We start from the raw sequence: 18742 nt of genomic DNA on the forward strand, positions 1-18742 counted from the left end.
AGCAAAGCAGTTGTTTTTGTTTAGCTGGGGTCAAAAGTGTTAAAAGTGGTTTTTTTTCTTTTTTTTTTTTTTTTCCCTCAAAATGAGCAGTTAAGTTGCTGGGAGCTGACCAGATACTCACAATGGATATATCTACATTAGCAATTTAGTGCATGGGAAGGGGTCTTTTTGGTGTGAATTTGCCTTTTGTCTGTACTTGGAGTCTTGTGGTACACACAGGAGTATATGACTGAAGCACTCAAACCAAGCTGCACATCAGAGTGCCCTACAAAGCGCATTGCTTGCAATGCGGGTGCAGGGTCTTCTAGCACGTGTGTGTCTAGGTGTGTGCAATGTGTACGCAGCACCAACAGCTAGCATGGATTATACTGCTGGTAATAAAACAATGTGGACATGCAGTCTTGGAGCTGGCATGAATCACAGCAGCCTGAACCTTGGTTTTTCCCTGCTTGTGCTGCTCCGTTAATGCAGACATACCTGGTGGGTCAGACAGAAGCAAGCTGTCATAGTGTTTCTCTGCTGTAGCACTGTACAACAGATCATGTAGACCTACCCAGCCTACATTTAGGTAGCCTACTTGGGTACCAGTCATACCATGGAGCTGTGGTAGCATGAGCAATTGCCTAAGTTCCTGGACAGCCATTGCATGCAATGCTGAATTCTGTAGGTACATTTTTATCAATAGAAGAGTTAGCAAGTTTATTCTAGTCTGTGTATGTATGCAAGAGTGTTATATTGTAGACTGAGGCAAGTGTATTATGTTGTACACAAAGATATGCACGTAACTTGGGTGCTTATAGTGTACCAGCTATACTTATTAATGCATGTAAACAAAAGTCTGAAGTCTATCTTAAAATCTTTTCATGAAATTTTTTTGGCCTGATTGTGACTGCATGAAGAGTAGTTCAGAATAGTTGCTGGACCAGGGTGAGTGCCAGGTAGATTGGCTGAAGAAAGATATTGACTTTAGTGGAAGCAATTTCCCTAATGGATACATCAGTGCAAATTTGTTTTTCTCAGTGCTGATGGTAGAGTAAAATTATGGGATGTGAGGAGAGCATCTGGATGTCTGACTACACTTGATCAGCACAATGGAGAGAAGTCCAAAGCATCTTCTGAAGCAGGTAATACAGAATATAACTGGTGGTAAACCATATGTGACTAGATTCATTCTTTAATTTCATAAATAAATTGAATATTAGGACAGGCGAGGACAGTAGTGATAATCCAGTTATCACGTCTTGCATAACAAGCCACTGAATTTTGTTTAGTTACTTCTGTTACGAACCTATTGATTGTGGTTGGGTGTCTTGTTTAGAAAGATCTCCTTGACAGTAATATTGTGTCTGGTTTAAATGTTTATTCCCCCTAAAATTGGGAATTGTGCCATCCATTTTTTATGGGGAAGAATTCATTCCTGTTGTAGCTTAGGTTTCTTATAATGAAAAATCACTACATTACGTGTTAGCTGTCATAATAGTTAATTACACTCTTATAAAACAAAGACAAAACAAAACAAAAAAATGACGAAAAGCACATTCCTTTTTCCCATATAAACTGGTCCTCCTTCCAAGGCAAGTTTCTAGAATATTCTGTCTTAGATATGATTCTGTGAAATTAATTATCACCATTTTATACTGAATAAGGTATAAAAAAGAGTTTGAATTTTATGATGATAATTAATTTTGCAGGAAGCTAAATTCCGCTCATTTCAGTACAATCAAACACATTAGTGGTTCCTAATATCAGTAGTTATTAACTACAACATTAACATTTGATATAACTTCAAGTCACATTTCTATACCTAAAAAGCAACTAAATTAAAGGAAAGGTGCTGTACTTTAAAATACAGTTCATGAATTTAAATTAATTCTGGACCAAAGGTCTGTAATTTGGGCAGGCCAAAAAAGTGCTTGAACAGTAGCTGCTCTGAGGTAGAAATGCATACTATTTAGAAATATATTATATATATGTACTCCTGAATTTGCTCAAATCATTAATATAGCTTTAGGACCCTTTCTCCATCCCCTAAGTATACAGGTTGTCTGTTTCTTTTTTCTTGTTCTTTTTTCTTTTTTAATTGGAATGCTTAAACTAGAAAATTCTGACTTGAGACAGATCTGTAAAATGGCCTCGAGATATAAAATATTTTTTATATATTACTTTATTTTAACATACATATGTTAAAATAGTTAGAAACAAAGTAGAAATTGCTTGTGTTTCCTGGTTCTGAATGAAGGAATTTGCATAGGGTGTATCATAGCTATTAAAGCTACAAGTGGCTCCAACTTGTTATGCGCAATTTAAATTGTGCATAGATTTGTGCACGCACAATCAAGCTGACTTTCAAAACTGTACAGTTAGAGGATATGAAATAGCAGTGAATATCTGTTTTAATGACTACTCCCTCTGCTGTGTAAATTGTAGTGTGGCAATATAGGTGTTTGGTATTGAGTATTTTTAATTTCATTGAAATATAAGAAATTACTGAGATGAAAGCTAAGACTTTTGTAAAACAAAATTGGTTATATTTTAATCTAACTTTGTTTATAAAAGGTGGACAGTGGACTTCTATGTAACTCCTGAAATTAATTAGTGTAATTGTATTATCTGTTATATAGTGTAATTTTGTATGTTTGTTTGAATGATGCATTGTCTTGTTCAAACACACCTACTTTCTTTTCACTTTGCTGTTTTTCTGTGTCTGACAGGATCAAATTGATTTGTTAATAATTTAGTGGCAATCAAATGAAGTAGGAGATTGAATATATTGAAATATATCTGAACTAAAAGAAGCGCATCTAACAAATTTTTTTAGAAAATCGTTGCAAAATAGATAAAGCTTCCTTACCTGAAAGATATGTCTAAACTGTGTACTGCAGTTTAACGTGGAGATACCTCATCTTCTTCTCAATGAGTTGATTTGTGGGCACCATAATGCGTTTAGCCATGGTAGCACTGAGTCCTGTGTTGGCTACTTTATCCTACTTAAGCATATGCAGAATTGCAGGATGAACTCAATTGCATTCCTTTATAGTATGCAATGAGCAATATGTGCAAAGCCAGCTGTACATGCCAGCTATTTATGGCTGTATATTTTTAAATAAAGTGATCCATGGAAATAGTCATGTTTTCATAAACCAAAAGTTAAATTATTTAGTTATACATTATAGAAATGTGTATACAGAATAGTAGTTGTGTAGAATTCTGAACCATCTCTTTTTCTGGCAGCAAACACTGCTCACAGTGGGAGAGTTAATGGTTTATGCTATACAAATGATGGGCTTCATTTGTTGACTGTTGGTACAGATGATCGGATGAGACTTTGGAATAGCTCCACTGGAGAAAACACATTAGTAAGTTTTCAAGGATCTTTGGTTATGTTTTTATTTGCACTTAATTTTCAAAGATTGCTAATAGTTTGTGCAATTATAGTTACACCTCTGGATATTCATTCATTGTCATAAAGGGTATTGCTGCTTTATCTCAGTTCATTAAGGATTTTTCAGGCCTTTTTGTTCAGGATCTTTTTCCTTATTTTTGCTTGTTTAAAAAAAAATAGGACATGATGTGTGCTATCCATGGGGCAGGTGCTCATACCTGAGTGTGTCACTATTTGACTGCCAGGTTTCCTTGCTACTTTCTTTAAGTGTTTTTGTGGAATCTTTCTCATGCCTGTTTACATCAGTGTCAAAAATATCCATCCCTCTACATCTGCATTGTAACCCAACAGGGAAAAAAATCTCTACTGCTCCAGTCCTTTCTGTGACCAGATTTTTGCTGAAGGTTCCTGTTTTAACTTTCCTTTTGATAAAGAAAATTGTTTTCTACATTTATTTTCAAAGAAGGACACATTTTAGCCACATCAGTTTCTGTGAGATTTTAGCTAATTAGGATAACATGGTCTCTCACTGCTATCAGGAAGGGGGGGGGGGGGGGGGAAATCTCTAATTTAGCAGTCTTTTACTTCCTGCTGCTTAGTTTCAGAACACAGCAAAAAATATTCCCTGTAGACATTTAAATGAAAGGACTTTTCTATTCTCATACTATTCATATTCGCCAGCTCCTTCTCAGCACTTCATAAACAGACATCTTTCTGTCTCCAAATCATTATCACCAAAGTAGATAATACAGTTTGTTCACTCTCCTACCACCAGCTGGATCAATGCCTTTTGTTTTTCTGTGCCTGTTAGTTCACAGACTTGTTTCATGGGCTATTTTACCGTTTTCTTAATTGGGATTGAATAGCTTGATCCTGTCTTGCTGTTTTAAGTCCAGAATTGTATTGTCCAGAGTACTGTATTTACATACACCACACAGACGTATTGCTTAAAATTATTTTAAGTCATCAGCAGTCAAATAAATGCATGTGCAGGTAATACAAGTTCACTCCCATAGTCTCTTTAATCCCCACTAGCTAGTCCTTCTTATTTCCATAGGTCTTTTTCCTTCTCTGTGCTAGTAACACCTTCCCCTTCTTTCTGGCTGACCTCACAGATATAAAAACAAGCCTACACAAACAACTGAGGATTGTATTGAATCTGCAGCCACCTTGGGGGAAGAGAAATATACACAAAAAATAACTCTATCTGCTTGCCTGCCTCACTTCTGCTACCCTGAATTCCCAGTCCCCATCTGATTTCATACAGCTGCTTCCTCTGTCCAAATAACCCACTATCTTCTTTACCTTTGGGGTTTTTTTCCTAGTTATAACAGGAATCTTTTCAAAGAACTAGAGATTTTAATGGCTGCCCAGCTTCTCTCGGTAGAAAGAGAACCATACAACAGCAGATATGAAGCAGCTAAATACTTTTCTGTGAAGTATATTTAAGTACATGACATCTATATGAGGTTTGGCTTGTTCTCTTGGGCTTGGGGAATATACAAACAAATAAAGTGCAAAAGAACAAATAAACAAATTAAGTGCAAGTGCCAGTAATGAATACAGATAAACTGCACCTACACTCCTGAATTTGCTCAAATCATTAATATAGCTTTGGGAAGCTTTCTCCATCTCATAAGTGTACAAGTTGTCTGTTTCTTTTTTGTTCTTTTTTCTTTTTTAATTGGAATGCTTAAACTAGAAAATTCTGACTTCGAGACAGATCTGAAAGATAACTGCTGTAATTTGGTTGATTCTAACCAGAAAGAATCCTTGTTTCTCCCAATTGTGTTATAAAAATGCTTTGTTTTTCAGCAGAATGCCAGCTGAATTATGACTTTGAACTCTCCTGTCCAAAATCTTACAAGACTTCTGTGTGGACAGTGTACAAAATATCTGTGATATCAATCTGAACATTAAAAAAACACTTAAGTTCTAAAATTTAGCTATGGATGATGGAGAAGTCATGTATGCTATCCTTATTCCTTTTTGCCAATTAAACTCAGCAAAAACTGGGGAGAGTCTTTTTTCTTTCTTCACTTTGGGAGTTAGAAGAGGAAACTAACATGATTAAATATTAAAGGAAAATATACTCACACTTGATACACTGCAAGGCTTATGATCCTAATCTAAGATAGTTTCCCACCACTTTTAATTTTTGCGTGCTAGAACTATATTTATGACTCCATTGTAATTAAGCATGTAATAATTTGTTTCTTTAGCCAAATCTGATTTCACCTTTCAAAAAGATTATGGTGCAGGAGGAGGTTTTTTCAAGTTCTCATAATCTTAAATTTTCTCTTCGCATATTTTGGCTACATCAGACATTGTGGGGAAAACATTAGGAGAGTCAGAAGAGAGGTTTTTGGAGGAGGAAGAGTTTGGGATTTTATTTCCACTTTTTGAAAAATCATAAGAGAAGTGTTTTGTCATTTGGGAAAGTGCTTTTTTCAAATATAGTTCTCTGAAGAATATCTAAGAACCCCAACCTTAACTGTTTTTTCTTTTTGTTAGTTCTATTTTGTATTTGTTTTTCAGAAGTAAAGTACAAGGTTGTCTTTGAAGTCAGTCTGTTGTGTATAGGATTCTTGGAAGCAGCTTCTTGAAATTTGCAAATTTTTAAACATTTGTGGAATAATTTGTTAGTCATGAACTTGATTTCTCATCCCCTATTGAGAGGTGATTTTTCTTTCAAGTATAGTCTGTTTTTTAAACTTGGATAAACTGAATCCTCTCAATTCTAGATATAAAATGACTGAGTTGGCCTTGGAAATAGGAAGTACACATACTAACTTTGTGTCAAAAGTGCTTGCTTTCACTGACACAGAAATTAGTAATATTCGCTGTACTTTTAAGGTTAACGGCAGCCCAGTAACACTTTCTTTATTTTGATCTTTTTTTTTATCCTCTCTGATTTTCCTCTATCTTCTGTTCTTATCACTTCTTTCCTCAGGTAAAATCGATCAACTGCTTAAAGAAACTGAAACATGTATGCAAAGATAGCAAATGCGCTTCAGCTGTAATTTCATTATAACAAAGCTGACCTAACCTATAGTTGCTGCCAGAAAGAATGATCCTGCTCTTCTTGTCTAGCATACACTACACTGGCTTCCCATTTCACCCAGCTCTTGTCTGACCTCTTAGTGAGGCAGTTTAGGGTGCTGACAGAATTGTGGCCCCTTGAAAATAACTGGTTAGTCTTCTGCAGTTTTAGCTCTCTGAGCCAATTCCTTATGAGATTAGGCAAGTACCAGCCCTGGTGCGAAGGAGGGAGTGACACTGCAGCCTTAGTACTGAGGCATCTCTTTGTACCGAAAGCTTTTCTATGTTTGACCATTTGTAATACATTCTGCTGGAGTTAGACCAACCAGAAGCGCTCAGAGAAGCACGCACTGTGAACAAGCTGCCAGTACGTAGCACTAGGATGCTCACATCCCAGTCCACTGAGCTGCAGTGTTCTGCAGGGTGGGAACGTGACCACAAAACAGAACTAGGGCTTGCAATGTCGTGAAAGAAGTCCAGCAAGTGTAAATCCCCTTGCAGAAGCTATCCTGTAGCTTTCCTGTAGGAGATGAGACCGTCTTCTCCCTTCTTTGCCCTGATATATGTGGTTAGTGCCTTAACTCTTTCTTTGCCAGGGGAGTTATCTTGGGTACAGTTTTCATTGGCTTAACTAGTAGGTCAAATGTTTCTCTTGACTGTATTCATTCTGGAAACAAATGAAAAACAACAAGACTTACAAAATGTGAATAAAAAATTAAACTGTGAGGGTCAAAGAGAATATGCTTGGAAATTAATTGTGTATTACAATTATTTTTGCAGCAGAACTTCAAATTCCAGCACACATGCTCCAAACTGCCATGTACATAGTAACAGCAAAGCAACTGTAATTCTTATTGAAATGACTTACTCCAAAGCAGGGGCTATTCTGCATGGCAGTTATTCAGTACCTGTGCTAACTGACAAACTTCTTCACAAGCTGCTCAGAAAAAAAATGCTCCTAGTTGAATAATAATAAATGAATGAATGATGCTGAATAAGCATCATGCCTGGAAAAAATGAAACCTGATCTAAACAACATCACAAGGGATGCTGAGCAATTTTCTTCAGTTGTTACAAACTTGGAGCATGGGAACTTCTTGACAAAGATTTGTTGGCTTGTATTGTAAGCCAGGAAGCAGCACTCAGTGCCTTTTACCTTCACTTTTAAGATAGGATCCCTCTGGTGAATCCCTCAATAAAATGTTGGCATAAAACAAGGCATGTCATCCGTTGCTGCAGAAGAAGCAAAAAGTAGTAGAATGCAAAAGTTCAGTAGCATATCTTTATTAAGCAATCCACTAAGTATAGAAGAAAATCAAGATACAGAGAAATGTACAGAGAGAAGGTCTGTATCAGAAGTTTAGGCTGCCTCAGATGATATTCAGCAACTTTTCACAGTGCTCTCCTAAAGTCCAGGTATCTATTTGATAGAGGTCTATCTACTTCCTTCAGATTTGAAAAATCCCATCAGGTGGTGTAGAAATTAGTCTAGTCATCTGAATTTTTTTGAGCAGGGAACTAAACTTGGGATCTAGTTAATTGTTTTGGTCAGTAGGAGAAATGAATATTGGAGTCACACATCTTACAAACATTCTTTATCACAAAAAGGAATACAAAGTACTGATTCACTGAGTATAGGAAGACTCAAACAGAAGGAGGTGGGGGTTTTGTTTGCCTGTTTGCTCTAAGGACAAAGCTGCTTTTTAGGATCTTGCTTAAGTTCTTGTTTTGGTAGCATCCTTTCCTTTCCATTGCTTCTTTGTCAAGCAGAAACATCTACACTAAGTATATCCAGAGAAATTCTGCCCTCCACCCTCTTTCGTTGCACATGCCTTTGTTATGAGCAGTGTTGTGGCTTGGGAGTTGTTGCTGTTACAGCTGACATAGTCTGGAAAAGAGTTTAATTGTTTCTTATCAGCAGAGTAATATGCCTCTTAAATCTATTATCTTTAACAGGGCTTAACACAGTTGCTTAAAAATGAGCACTGGTGTGCACAAAGGACCCAACATAAGCCCCACATCTGATGAAAATATCCTTTCAATTTGAAAATGTCAACCTACCTGAAAGCTAATCAAACTGCCTATTTGTAAACATTTTTATTATGATTGAGAGATATTTTTTTTTCTAGACTCATTTTCTTCAGTTTTTCTTACATAAGTGCTCTTAGCCATGAAAGAACAAACTTTAATAAGAGAGCAACAGAGAGTCTTCCTTACCTGGCTTGACTGAGCCTTGTATCTGCCTCAAACTATAGACTCAGGCAGTCGACATAGGATGAATCAAGAACCTGACAAAGCAAGACATCTGTTTTAAAATATTTATTTGATAAACATTACAAATCTGTTAGGGTATAGTCAACAGATTTCAAATACTTAGGCTTTTTAACTGTAGGCCCTGAGGTTTTGGTAGAGAGCTTTAAAATGAACCCAGAGAACTTTACTGAAGTTGTACGTACAAGCAGTTCTCTGTTTTTCAGCAGAAATTAAGAGCAGGGATTGCAGGGCAATAATATTTAAAAGCAAAATATTTTATGTATAATGCTATTAATGAATTTATCTAATGTCTTAAATTAAAAATACACTTATTTTTATTAGGAAGAAATACTTGGATTTTAATCGTGAAATAATTTGCAAATTTCAGGTGTTCATAGTGGACTTCTTCCTCATTGTGAATATATGTTTTGTTTGTTGAAATTTTAATACTTTGTTTTAATTACGTTTGTTTAGAGGTAAGATGTACTGTTCACACGAATATACTTCTGACCTCTTATGGAGGACCTAATTAGACTGATATATCCAATTGGAATGTTTCCTAGCATGTTTGGGAATTTTCCATTTTTAAACTTCGGTGAGCTTTCAATCTGTAGGACTTGTCAAGAGCTTGAAACATATCGAACAATGATGAGCTATACTTTTTATACTTTTTATTTGCAAGGCTTCCCACACAACTCACAAGCCAGAGTCCTAGTTAGCCATATAGCAATGCTCTTATCCCAGCTGTACTTACAGGGAATGATATTGAATTTCTCAGTGGTGATGAACTCCAAGATTTAGCAGTGGGTAGAAGATAGGCATTTTAATATATCACTCTTGACTAGTCCATAAGAAATAATATAGGGAGTTATTCTTTATTTTCTTCTCCTTCATGATTCTTTTTCTTCCTAATCCCTTTGTTTTTGCCTTTTATTTATGACATCCTGTTTGCCCTTCAGTCCTTTTCATACTGCCTATTGCTCTTCTACTGTTTTTTGCAAACTCATGAGGGAGAGATACAGAAACTTCATCTGCATTGCTGATGCTCTTCCTCTCTTCCTACTTCCAAGAGCAAGAGATGACTTGCTGAGATAACCCTGAGGGCTAGTTCTGGTGTTGGCTAGACTGGTGCTTCTTTTCTTTGCCATCCAAATAGCATATATACTTCAGAAATATAGCCTTCTGCCATATTGATCGACACATAAAGGGCACTTTCAGAGTGAGAAGGAAGTGGTGGGTTAAGTTTTCTTCAGTGTGTGGAGTAAGCAAGTCTTACAGTAAAATGGTTGGGTTGTCAGTATTTTATTTTTGAGATGAGTGCATGTAATAAAAGCTAGGCTGAGACCACTATCTCACTTTATACTTACCACTGAAATTGTTAATATAGCAGTGTGACTACAAGAAACTTTGTTACCTCTTTGCTTTCTGTAGTTTAGTTTAAAGGGAAATAATATTTTTCTATCTACTGCTACTTGAAAACTGGTATTTCAAAATTATGTATAAACTAACTTATGTGTGTGTGCTTGTTTGTGTGAAGTATTTTAAGGAGAACACACTAGGAAAATGTAAATACTGTACCTTAACATAAAAGGGGGCTCTTTAAAGCTTTAAATTTAACATTTCCAGTTGCTGGAACTTTCAGAAAACATAAGTTATGTCTTATAACTGTATGTATACTATTGTGCATATCTGGTTCTCTTAACAGTTTCAATATTTGAGAGAAAATGGCAATGTTGGACCATCTAGGAAAATGTTTAAGCAGGAATTCCTGAACTAATTCTGATTTCAGTAGTAGTTTTAGTGCATCAGAGTAGATCTGGCCTGAATGGTCTATGCAAATTCCATCTTTAAGTGTGGAACTGCTGCATATATAGGCATGTCTTTCCCCCCTCCCCCGCCCTGGCCATTTCTCAAAGTTTATATTAAAGAGAATAAACTTTAATGAACAGAAAAATAATTCCCTTGATGAACATCTGATCTGGAAATCCTAAGACTTACATTAAAATGGGAAGCTTAACATGGATTTTATTGGTTATTAATGAAAAAATTAAAATGTCCTTTTTATGTAAAGCTACTTCTTATAATATTAGTTAATAGCTAACTGCATAATATTTCATTTTACAGGTGAACTATGGGAAAGTCTGTAATGAAAGTAGAAAAGGACTCAAATTCACCATCTCTTGTGGCTGTAATCCAGAGTTTGCTTTTGTACCGTATGGTAGTACCATTGCTGTTTATACTATTTTTTCAGGAGAACTGATAACTATGCTTAGAGGGCATTATAATACTGTTGACTGCTGTGTATTTCAACCTAATTTTCAGGTAAGTGAAATATTTGGGACAACCTGGAATATTTATGCAGATTGCCAAACCATTTGCACAAAATGTGGTATCTTCACAGGGATGTGCTTTAATAGAAAAGCTTGAAGTAACAGGGAGTTAAGTGGCTTTGTCAAGTGAGAAACATTAGATCAAGTACTTCTGATGGCCCTTTCTATATCTCATTCCTTCCCCTATTCACTTCCTCTCACACAGGTCTTTTGAGTATACCTGTAGTAATTTTTGTCTTATGTTGTTCTTAATAAATCGTATGTGTTATTAAGGCTTTTGCTGGTCTTCTGTAAGAGTGAAGAGGAATTTTCTTCCTTTTTATTGAGGCAGTCAGTGGCTTATGAAGAGGTATTTGCCTTTCTCTGAAACATCTAAGACTAGTCACAGTAAGAAAGAAAGTGAAGCACGTTTGGATGAAGTGTATAGATATTCCCAGTCCCAAGCACTCTGATGTGCTTGGCTGGTGATCTTGCCTAAATGCTTGTAAGCTATACTAATCACTGCATCTATGAACAGTTTGGAAAAAGTTGTTGAGAACGTGATCAGTTTCTTAAATTAAACCAGGTGTACTTCACGTAAGAAATTCCCGTGGCCTTTCAGGGCCTCATGACTATGGCAGCCTCTTTTTTCTTTCCTGCTGTGGTACATTTTTCTCTTGTACTAAAAGTCCTAAAGGTAACAAAGCCTAATTTGCTGTGAGGTATTTTACAACAGATTGTTTTTATGACTTGTGGTAGTGTGGCAAGGGAAGGGTGGATATTCCTAAGCTTTTTAAGTTTTTTACATAGTTTCCTTCAGTTGTTGAGGACTGTACTTAATGTTCCAGCTCCTTCTTTCTAGTCTTTTGTTTCTGAAATAACAGGCAGAAGCATATGAGACAGAAAGGTCAAGTGAATATCTTTTCTGACCTCTCATACAATGCATCGTGGAATTTAATCTATTGTTCTCACGTCGAGTACAGTAACTTTGACTGAAGGAATGTTTCCCTGCCAGTGAGATGGACTTCACTGAGAGATTTGAACACATTACAGATGAGGCAGTAAAGCCCAAGCTAACAAACTTTACTAGACTGGAAAAACGTTTCTGGGATGAATAGGCAGGGAGATACTGGATCAACTGAGAGGTGGAATATTGCCTCTCCTGCCCTCCAATGCCCCAAATGGAACTCAATTATGAAAAAGCTGAGAATCAGTGGATTAAGATATGTATCTTTCTCTCTTGATTAAACATTCCAAAGTATGGAACATCTGCTTCCTTTGTTGGTGCTGCAAACAAATAAAATCCTTATTATTAATAGGTTCAGATTATAACTAAGGCAAATCTTTCCTGGATTTTAGTTTCTGTTCATTAATTCTTCTTGGACTGTTCTTGGCTAGATTAAAAAGCTCTCTGTCTTTTTAAGAATGGTCTCAAAATGAAGGTGCTAGTGTGTTTGTATAAAGTCATCTTTGGTATTCTTTATGGTAAGCTGAAGGGACAAGACTTCTTAACTATCACTAGAAAGCATGTTTTCCAGCCTTGGAAAAACATGTCTCTTTATCTTGTCTCTACCTTGTCTTTTGAAATACTTGGAAAAGTAAACGACACTGCAGTATCAGCATCAGTATTATTCAATATGCCAGAATTATCTCCCTGTTCTTGTGTATCGCTCGTCTGTGTGCCTGTGTGCGTGTACACACAATTTGTGAGCATGCGCACAAGAACTGCATCACTCAGTATAGTCATGGGCTTGCTGGCAACTTAACTTCATTTGCTTATCCACTGTGATTCCTGAGTCTCTTTCAGCGTCACCCTTACTACAGTTTGGTTTTGCATTCTCTGTGTGGCTCGTGTCCCTTTGTGCTATACTAACTGCTTAAAATAACTTAAGTAAACAAAGACCAGCTGTGTTTCCCTTTCAGAAACAAAAATGAAGTAAATAACTAATAATTAATTAATCAATAATGAAGTAAAGAATATTAGCAGTGCATCAGGAATAGTGTTTTTTTAAATATAGGTCCTTTTACGTTCGGGGAATACCAATGACAGCTACAAAGTTATCTGGCAAACCTACCCATCTGTAACAATCCAGTGGCAGGCTAACAGATAACAAAAACTAAAAATTAATTTCAGCTTTACTTGCAATCTTTCCTCAGAATTTTAAAATATAGCATTGAAATATTATGCTATACTGTACTGTAAATATGCATGGAGCTTTATACATTGACATTTCTTTTGACTGACTTACAGTCGAGTCACTGTTTCAGATTTTAATAATTATAAATATTAGTCAACATGGTCTATAATAACTGAAGATCTTGCAATCCCAGGACCAGAAAGAGAGACAAGTAGTCATAAAGATTAACTGAATTATACTGATTTCCCCAATTACATTGCTCAGAAGGAGGGATTTGGGGTGGGAGATATTGCTTGTTTTTAAAGTTCCACTGATATTGTGCATCTTGCAAAAGACAGGATGCTTGAGTAGAGTACTGCCAATAGGATGAAGTGATATCTGACCTATACCTTGGTATAACTTTGACCTGTTTTATTCTTTTAAGCAAGAAAAGTGGGATGTTTATCTCTCAGAAAATTTTAAATCCCAGTCTTGTGTTATGCATGAATAACTTCGTTCCTGGGAGTAGTTTCACAGAAGTCAGTATATCAGCTTGCTGGAATAAGGTTACCCACATAAGTGGGTATTTATAGGAACTAGTTAACTTAATAGTTAACTATTAAGTTCCTGCACCAACTGTCAGAGTAATTCATGCTTTTCTAGATTTAAATATACATAATACAAAATGAGACTTTCTGCAAAGACAGAACTGTAGTAATTTATTGAATTATGTTGAATCAACTTATTAAAATAGCTTTGGAGATATGCACAGAGTTGCTAGGTTGTGTAGGAGCCAGTATCTTTTAGAAGATTTTTTCCATTGTCAGCTTGAATACAGAAAAGAATACTGTGCATGTTTCACTCAGGTTTTTTAAACATATGGTAGTTCTCATCTTAATTGTTATCAGACATTTTATATAATAAGCAGGAGTTTAATTCAAGATTGAAGGCATATGAAAATATCTTCATACACATTCATGTGAGTAGCGGTTTGGAAAACAGGAGCATTATCAGTGCAAAAGTTACTGCAAAGGTGGTGCAGTATTTCTGAATAGCAAAATTTCTTCAGTTTAGAGTGACAGAGAAACTTGTATTTCCTTTAATAAAGAACTAACAAAATGAAGCTATATTTGACTGTTAGCTGTTCGGTGCAGAGACTGTTTGCTTCCATGTGTTTGCAGGGTGCCTAGCACAATGGGATCCCAGTCCTTAACCATTAACATAATAAATAGGGTTATTTATATTAAAAATAATAAATCAGTCTTTCTGATTTCTGCCTTCCCAACAGGATGCAGGCTTCAAGTTGTTCCTTGTTTGTTCTTTTCCTTGCCTAGGCATACTTAAGCTATGTTTACTTAATACTTCTTTGCTCCATACTTATGCACTCTTGTAATCTATATCTTTTGTTAGAAGTTTTTGCATTGATTCATATTTTTAATTATAATGGAAAAATCTCTTCCTTTTTTTCCTTCCTCCCTTTCTATTGACCATAAATACAGTTATCTTCTAAGCTTACTAACTTTTAAATTAGGTTACTTTTCAGAAGACACATGAGAGGGAAGAAAAAAAAATACATTTAAGCAATGAAGTTCATTTAAATGTGAACAGTGCTGTTCTGATGCCTCCAGGCTGGAGGAAATATCATAAGGTATTCTTTTTGTCTAGTGTATTTTAAGAGTAGACTGTTTAGTAAGATTATATTACAAATTAGAAATTATATATATGTCTTTATTTATAAATAAAAGTTTCATACACTTTATTTGCCAGCATTATTTCTATTTCAGTATTCAGTAAATTTGTATAGGAGACCTTTTTTGCTTGCTTTTTTAAAGGAACTTTATAGCGGTAGCAAAGATTGCAATATCCTTGCTTGGATACCTGCTCTTCGAGAGCCAGTTCCTGATGACATTTCTGAAAAGGTAATTAATAGTTTATCCAGCTGAAATATAGTCTTCATGGGTGTTATACTTGCAAGAAAAATAATTATGTGTGAAGTGGATTTTCATCTTCAAAATTTGTAACAATACTGATTCACTGGAAAATCACCTGTGTGTTGTTTCTCTGCAATCTCCTGGTTGTTGTTCTGGGGTTTTGGGGGCCTTTTTTTTTTTTTTTTTTTTTGTGGTCTAGAAAAATCTCATGCAGATGTTAGCTTCTCATTTAATTAAAAGTAGTACTTGTTATTTGGCTGTCAGTCTTTCAACTTCCACTTTAGCTTCCTTAAATTCCATACTGTTTTCTGTAGTTTATGCTCATTTGGAAGTGAAAAATGTCAAAGAAAAATTGCATTTTAATTTGTTTAGGAATATACTGTCTACTAAACAATAAGATTAAGTATGCTACAATTCACATCCAAATGCTCTTGATACAGACATATAATAAAGAACATAGAGTTTGAGAGACAACATGCAGGCTGTTACAGGACAGATAATAAGTAGCACTGTTTTCCATGAGAAAACATACTTTCCCTCTTACTATTAGAACTGGGCAATAAAAGCTTAAATGTTGTAGGAGGAAAAAAAAAATTAGATTTTTAAGGGATTGAAGCCATTTATAAAATAAGAGTCCAGCAACTTGTATAGCTGTTAAAAAATCAGAAGATGCTGATATTTTGACTTATATCATACAAAAAATCCAATTTTCTAAAATGTCAGAAATGTTCCATTTTGAAAAAGATAAAAATTGTGACAAAACACTTTTTGCTTTGTTTTGAAATTTATGAAAAACTAAACAAAGAAAAAAGTAATTTCAAAATTTAGATAACCTGAAATCAAAATGTGTTTGATTGACCTGAAATGAACATTTTTGTTCTGTTAAACTGAGAATTTTGAAATTTATTTTCTCAGTATAAGCAATTTTTTTTTTTAGTCTAGGGGAAAAAAAGCGCCATCATTTACTCAGCTCGCATTATAATTGCCCCTGTAAGTCTGGCATTATGGTGCTTGAGTCATGTATACCATTGTTTTGAAATCTGTTAAGCTACTGCAGCTGTTTACGAACGTTGCAAGCTGGCACAGCCTCTGAAAGAAGCAGTTCTGCTCTCCGCAGGCCACTAGTTCCTGCTCCCTCCCATGTGCTAGAACAGGCATTCGTGTGCCAGCATGGCAAGAATCTGAACCCAGGCTAGAAGTAGACAAGCCCTCCCCAAAAAAAGTTTTGCTAAGGGTTAGAACGGTGATTCAGTGCACTGCTTGGGTGCACAAACCCTTGAGCTGACACAAAGGTGAGGTGGGAACTAGCTGAATGCAGCTAGAGGCTGAGACTTCTTCCTGAGACAGTAGCACTCAGTTATGCTGGAACAATGAAATTATGTTTTAAGCAACAGAAAACAAACACAGGTTATAATATCTAGATATTATATTTTACATTCAGACATTTGTAGAGCTTCCAGTTCATATTCCAGATATTTTTGTTGAAATCGGAATTAAGTAGAATACCATGTCTTTTCACAATTTATCCTGTCTCTCATGGACAGAATGGGCAAAGAATTGATTACTAAAATACAGTATCTGTGAGATACAAAACAGTTTGTCTGCAGATAGTAATTTAAGAAACGCCTTTGGTGTTACCTTTACTTGCTTTTAATGTTTTTAATTACTTAGAGTCCTATTAAAGTAAACCTCTGACTGAATTTTTATTTTCTTTAGTCTCTGTCTCAACAACATTTAAATCCAGCATATGAAGATGCGTGGAGCAGCAGTGAGGATGAAGGCTGAATTGTGTGCTGACATAAAACTGACATTCAGGCACTATGTTCAAGGACTTTATCTGCAAAATTGGATATTGTCAGGCTTATTGTGACTGGATTCCTTGTACAGTTGTATTAAAGCCAGGTCTTTCAGAAATAAGCTTCCACTTTTTTTTCCTGTCATCTTCTTCACTTTTATTGCATTATCTAAAGGATTACTTTCTCGTATCTACTGACTTTTGCACTTACCCTTACACATTGGTATACTTTATTCAGTGTTCAACAGCAGATGAAAAAAAAACTAAAAGCCCTTATGACCAGTTAGTAGTACATTGTTTCTGGTATCACTAATACATAGGGAGATAATCCCTTCATTTCTGAGAGACCTGATGCAGAGGATTTTGCCTTAAGGAGGACTAGCTCAGGGATACTTCCATTTTATTTTCTGCAATGTCTAGATGGAGCAGACTGAGTCCTTTTATGAATGTCTATGTGCTGTGGGAGCCTAAATGGGTTTATATGCCTGTTCTTTTGTGTTTTATCAGTCTTGCATAAGTTTCTCCATGGATGAGATCTTCAGTTCAGGAAGAGGTAGATTATCTATCCAAGTATTTATATGGCATCCCCTATCAACTATCATCGGAATCTGTCCCAGAAAGTTGAAAATAGAAATTAGTTTGATTAGGTTTTTTTGCTCCTGTTAACATGTTTTTAAGGTCAGTCCTGTATGTATGAACCTCATACATACTTCCCTAGCCAGGGTGGAGAATTCATGGACAGAAGCAGACTTGAGGTACAGTACAAGACAAAGTGTGGATCAAGTTTCAAGTCAGAAATATAGAGTGTAGTCCTTCACAACTCTTTGCTTTCATCTGAATTTGTGGTCCTAGTACCTACTCTGTTTTGGCAGAGAGGAGTTTTGGGGGGGTTGTTATCTAATCTCAGTCACTAGTTTGTGCCTCAGCAGCAATGTACTCACAAATCTGAGAGCTAAGTCAGAAGTTTGCATTGAATGGAGACACAGCACTTCAGGCGAAAAAATGGAAGGAAATGGAGCACTTCAAACAGTAATATACAGTTTCTGGAAGTGAAATAAATTTATAAGTAAATGAAAAATAGTAATTTAATCTTTGTATAGATATGATTGGTATGCATTTCTGAATTAATTCACTGTGCTTTTATATTTTAGTATCTATACAAAATGTAGACTGTCACTTTCTGTATCAGTCTAGATCCTAGCAGTGTGGAATAAGACAAGGTGAGGAGGGGGCATATCAAGGGAACATTTTTATTAGGCAAGTTTCGTATGTAGTTTGTATGTTCAGGGAGAGACTGAAAATTTAACTTGCTCTATTAAATGGATTGCTGCAGGGTAGAAGACTTGCAGAAGTTTCAGCTGGAGTTAGTTTAAGGACCAGCCTGACCCTGTCACTTTATGGTAACAGAAAAAAAGAACTTAATTTGCTATTTTTTAAAGTGATAGTTTTCATTATCAATGGTTGTTTTTTCTGTCTAAAACTGGAAAAACTGGGAAACAAATTTGAAGTAAGATTATACGTTTTGATTTTGTGTTTAAAAAGTTGTCTGTTATTAGGGATGACTTTTATTGCATGTTATAATTGTGCATTTATTTTGTATATGCTGAACAACATTGCATATATTAGGTATTTGAATTTCTAAAATATTGCTCAATAAATCATATCAGAGCTAATTATCAACTAATGAGTGCATTATTTTTCCAATCAGTTCTCAGTGATCAGTTTCCAATCTGTAAAATGATTGCAGATGGTGGTGTTACAGAAAATAGGTCTATGGTGGACATCCTTAGGGTAAAAAAGTTTTTTTTCTTATGATTGAATGGAATTGCCTGTGTTAAAATTTGTGCCCAACGCCTCTTGTCCTGTCGCTGGATACCAATGAGAAGAGTCTGGCTCTGTCTTCTTTACTCCAC

General features: G+C 35.6%; 1 protein-coding gene across 2 annotated transcripts in view; it reads left to right on the forward strand.

Moving 5' to 3' along the window:
• LOC135323560 (DNA excision repair protein ERCC-8) overlaps positions 1-18509 on the forward strand; it is a 33612-nt gene extending 15103 nt beyond the window's left edge. Inside the window, exons 8-12 of one of the 2 annotated variants that reach the window (XM_064500022.1) lie at positions 1021-1124; positions 3232-3356; positions 10802-10999; positions 14936-15022; positions 16751-18509. In XM_064500022.1, coding sequence (XP_064356092.1) covers positions 1021-1124; positions 3232-3356; positions 10802-10999; positions 14936-15022; positions 16751-16819 — 583 coding nt within the window. In that variant the 3' untranslated portion in view covers positions 16820-18509. Of the gene's footprint in view, positions 1-1020; positions 1125-3231; positions 3357-10801; positions 14752-14935; positions 15023-16750 lie in introns of those variants that run through there. The other variant, XR_010385586.1, reaches the window with a different exon arrangement.
• The last annotated feature ends 233 nt before the right edge of the window (positions 18510-18742 follow it).

This window comes from Dromaius novaehollandiae, chromosome W (genome assembly GCF_036370855.1).
Source record: "Dromaius novaehollandiae isolate bDroNov1 chromosome W, bDroNov1.hap1, whole genome shotgun sequence".
Lineage (NCBI taxonomy): Eukaryota > Metazoa > Chordata > Aves > Casuariiformes > Dromaiidae > Dromaius > Dromaius novaehollandiae.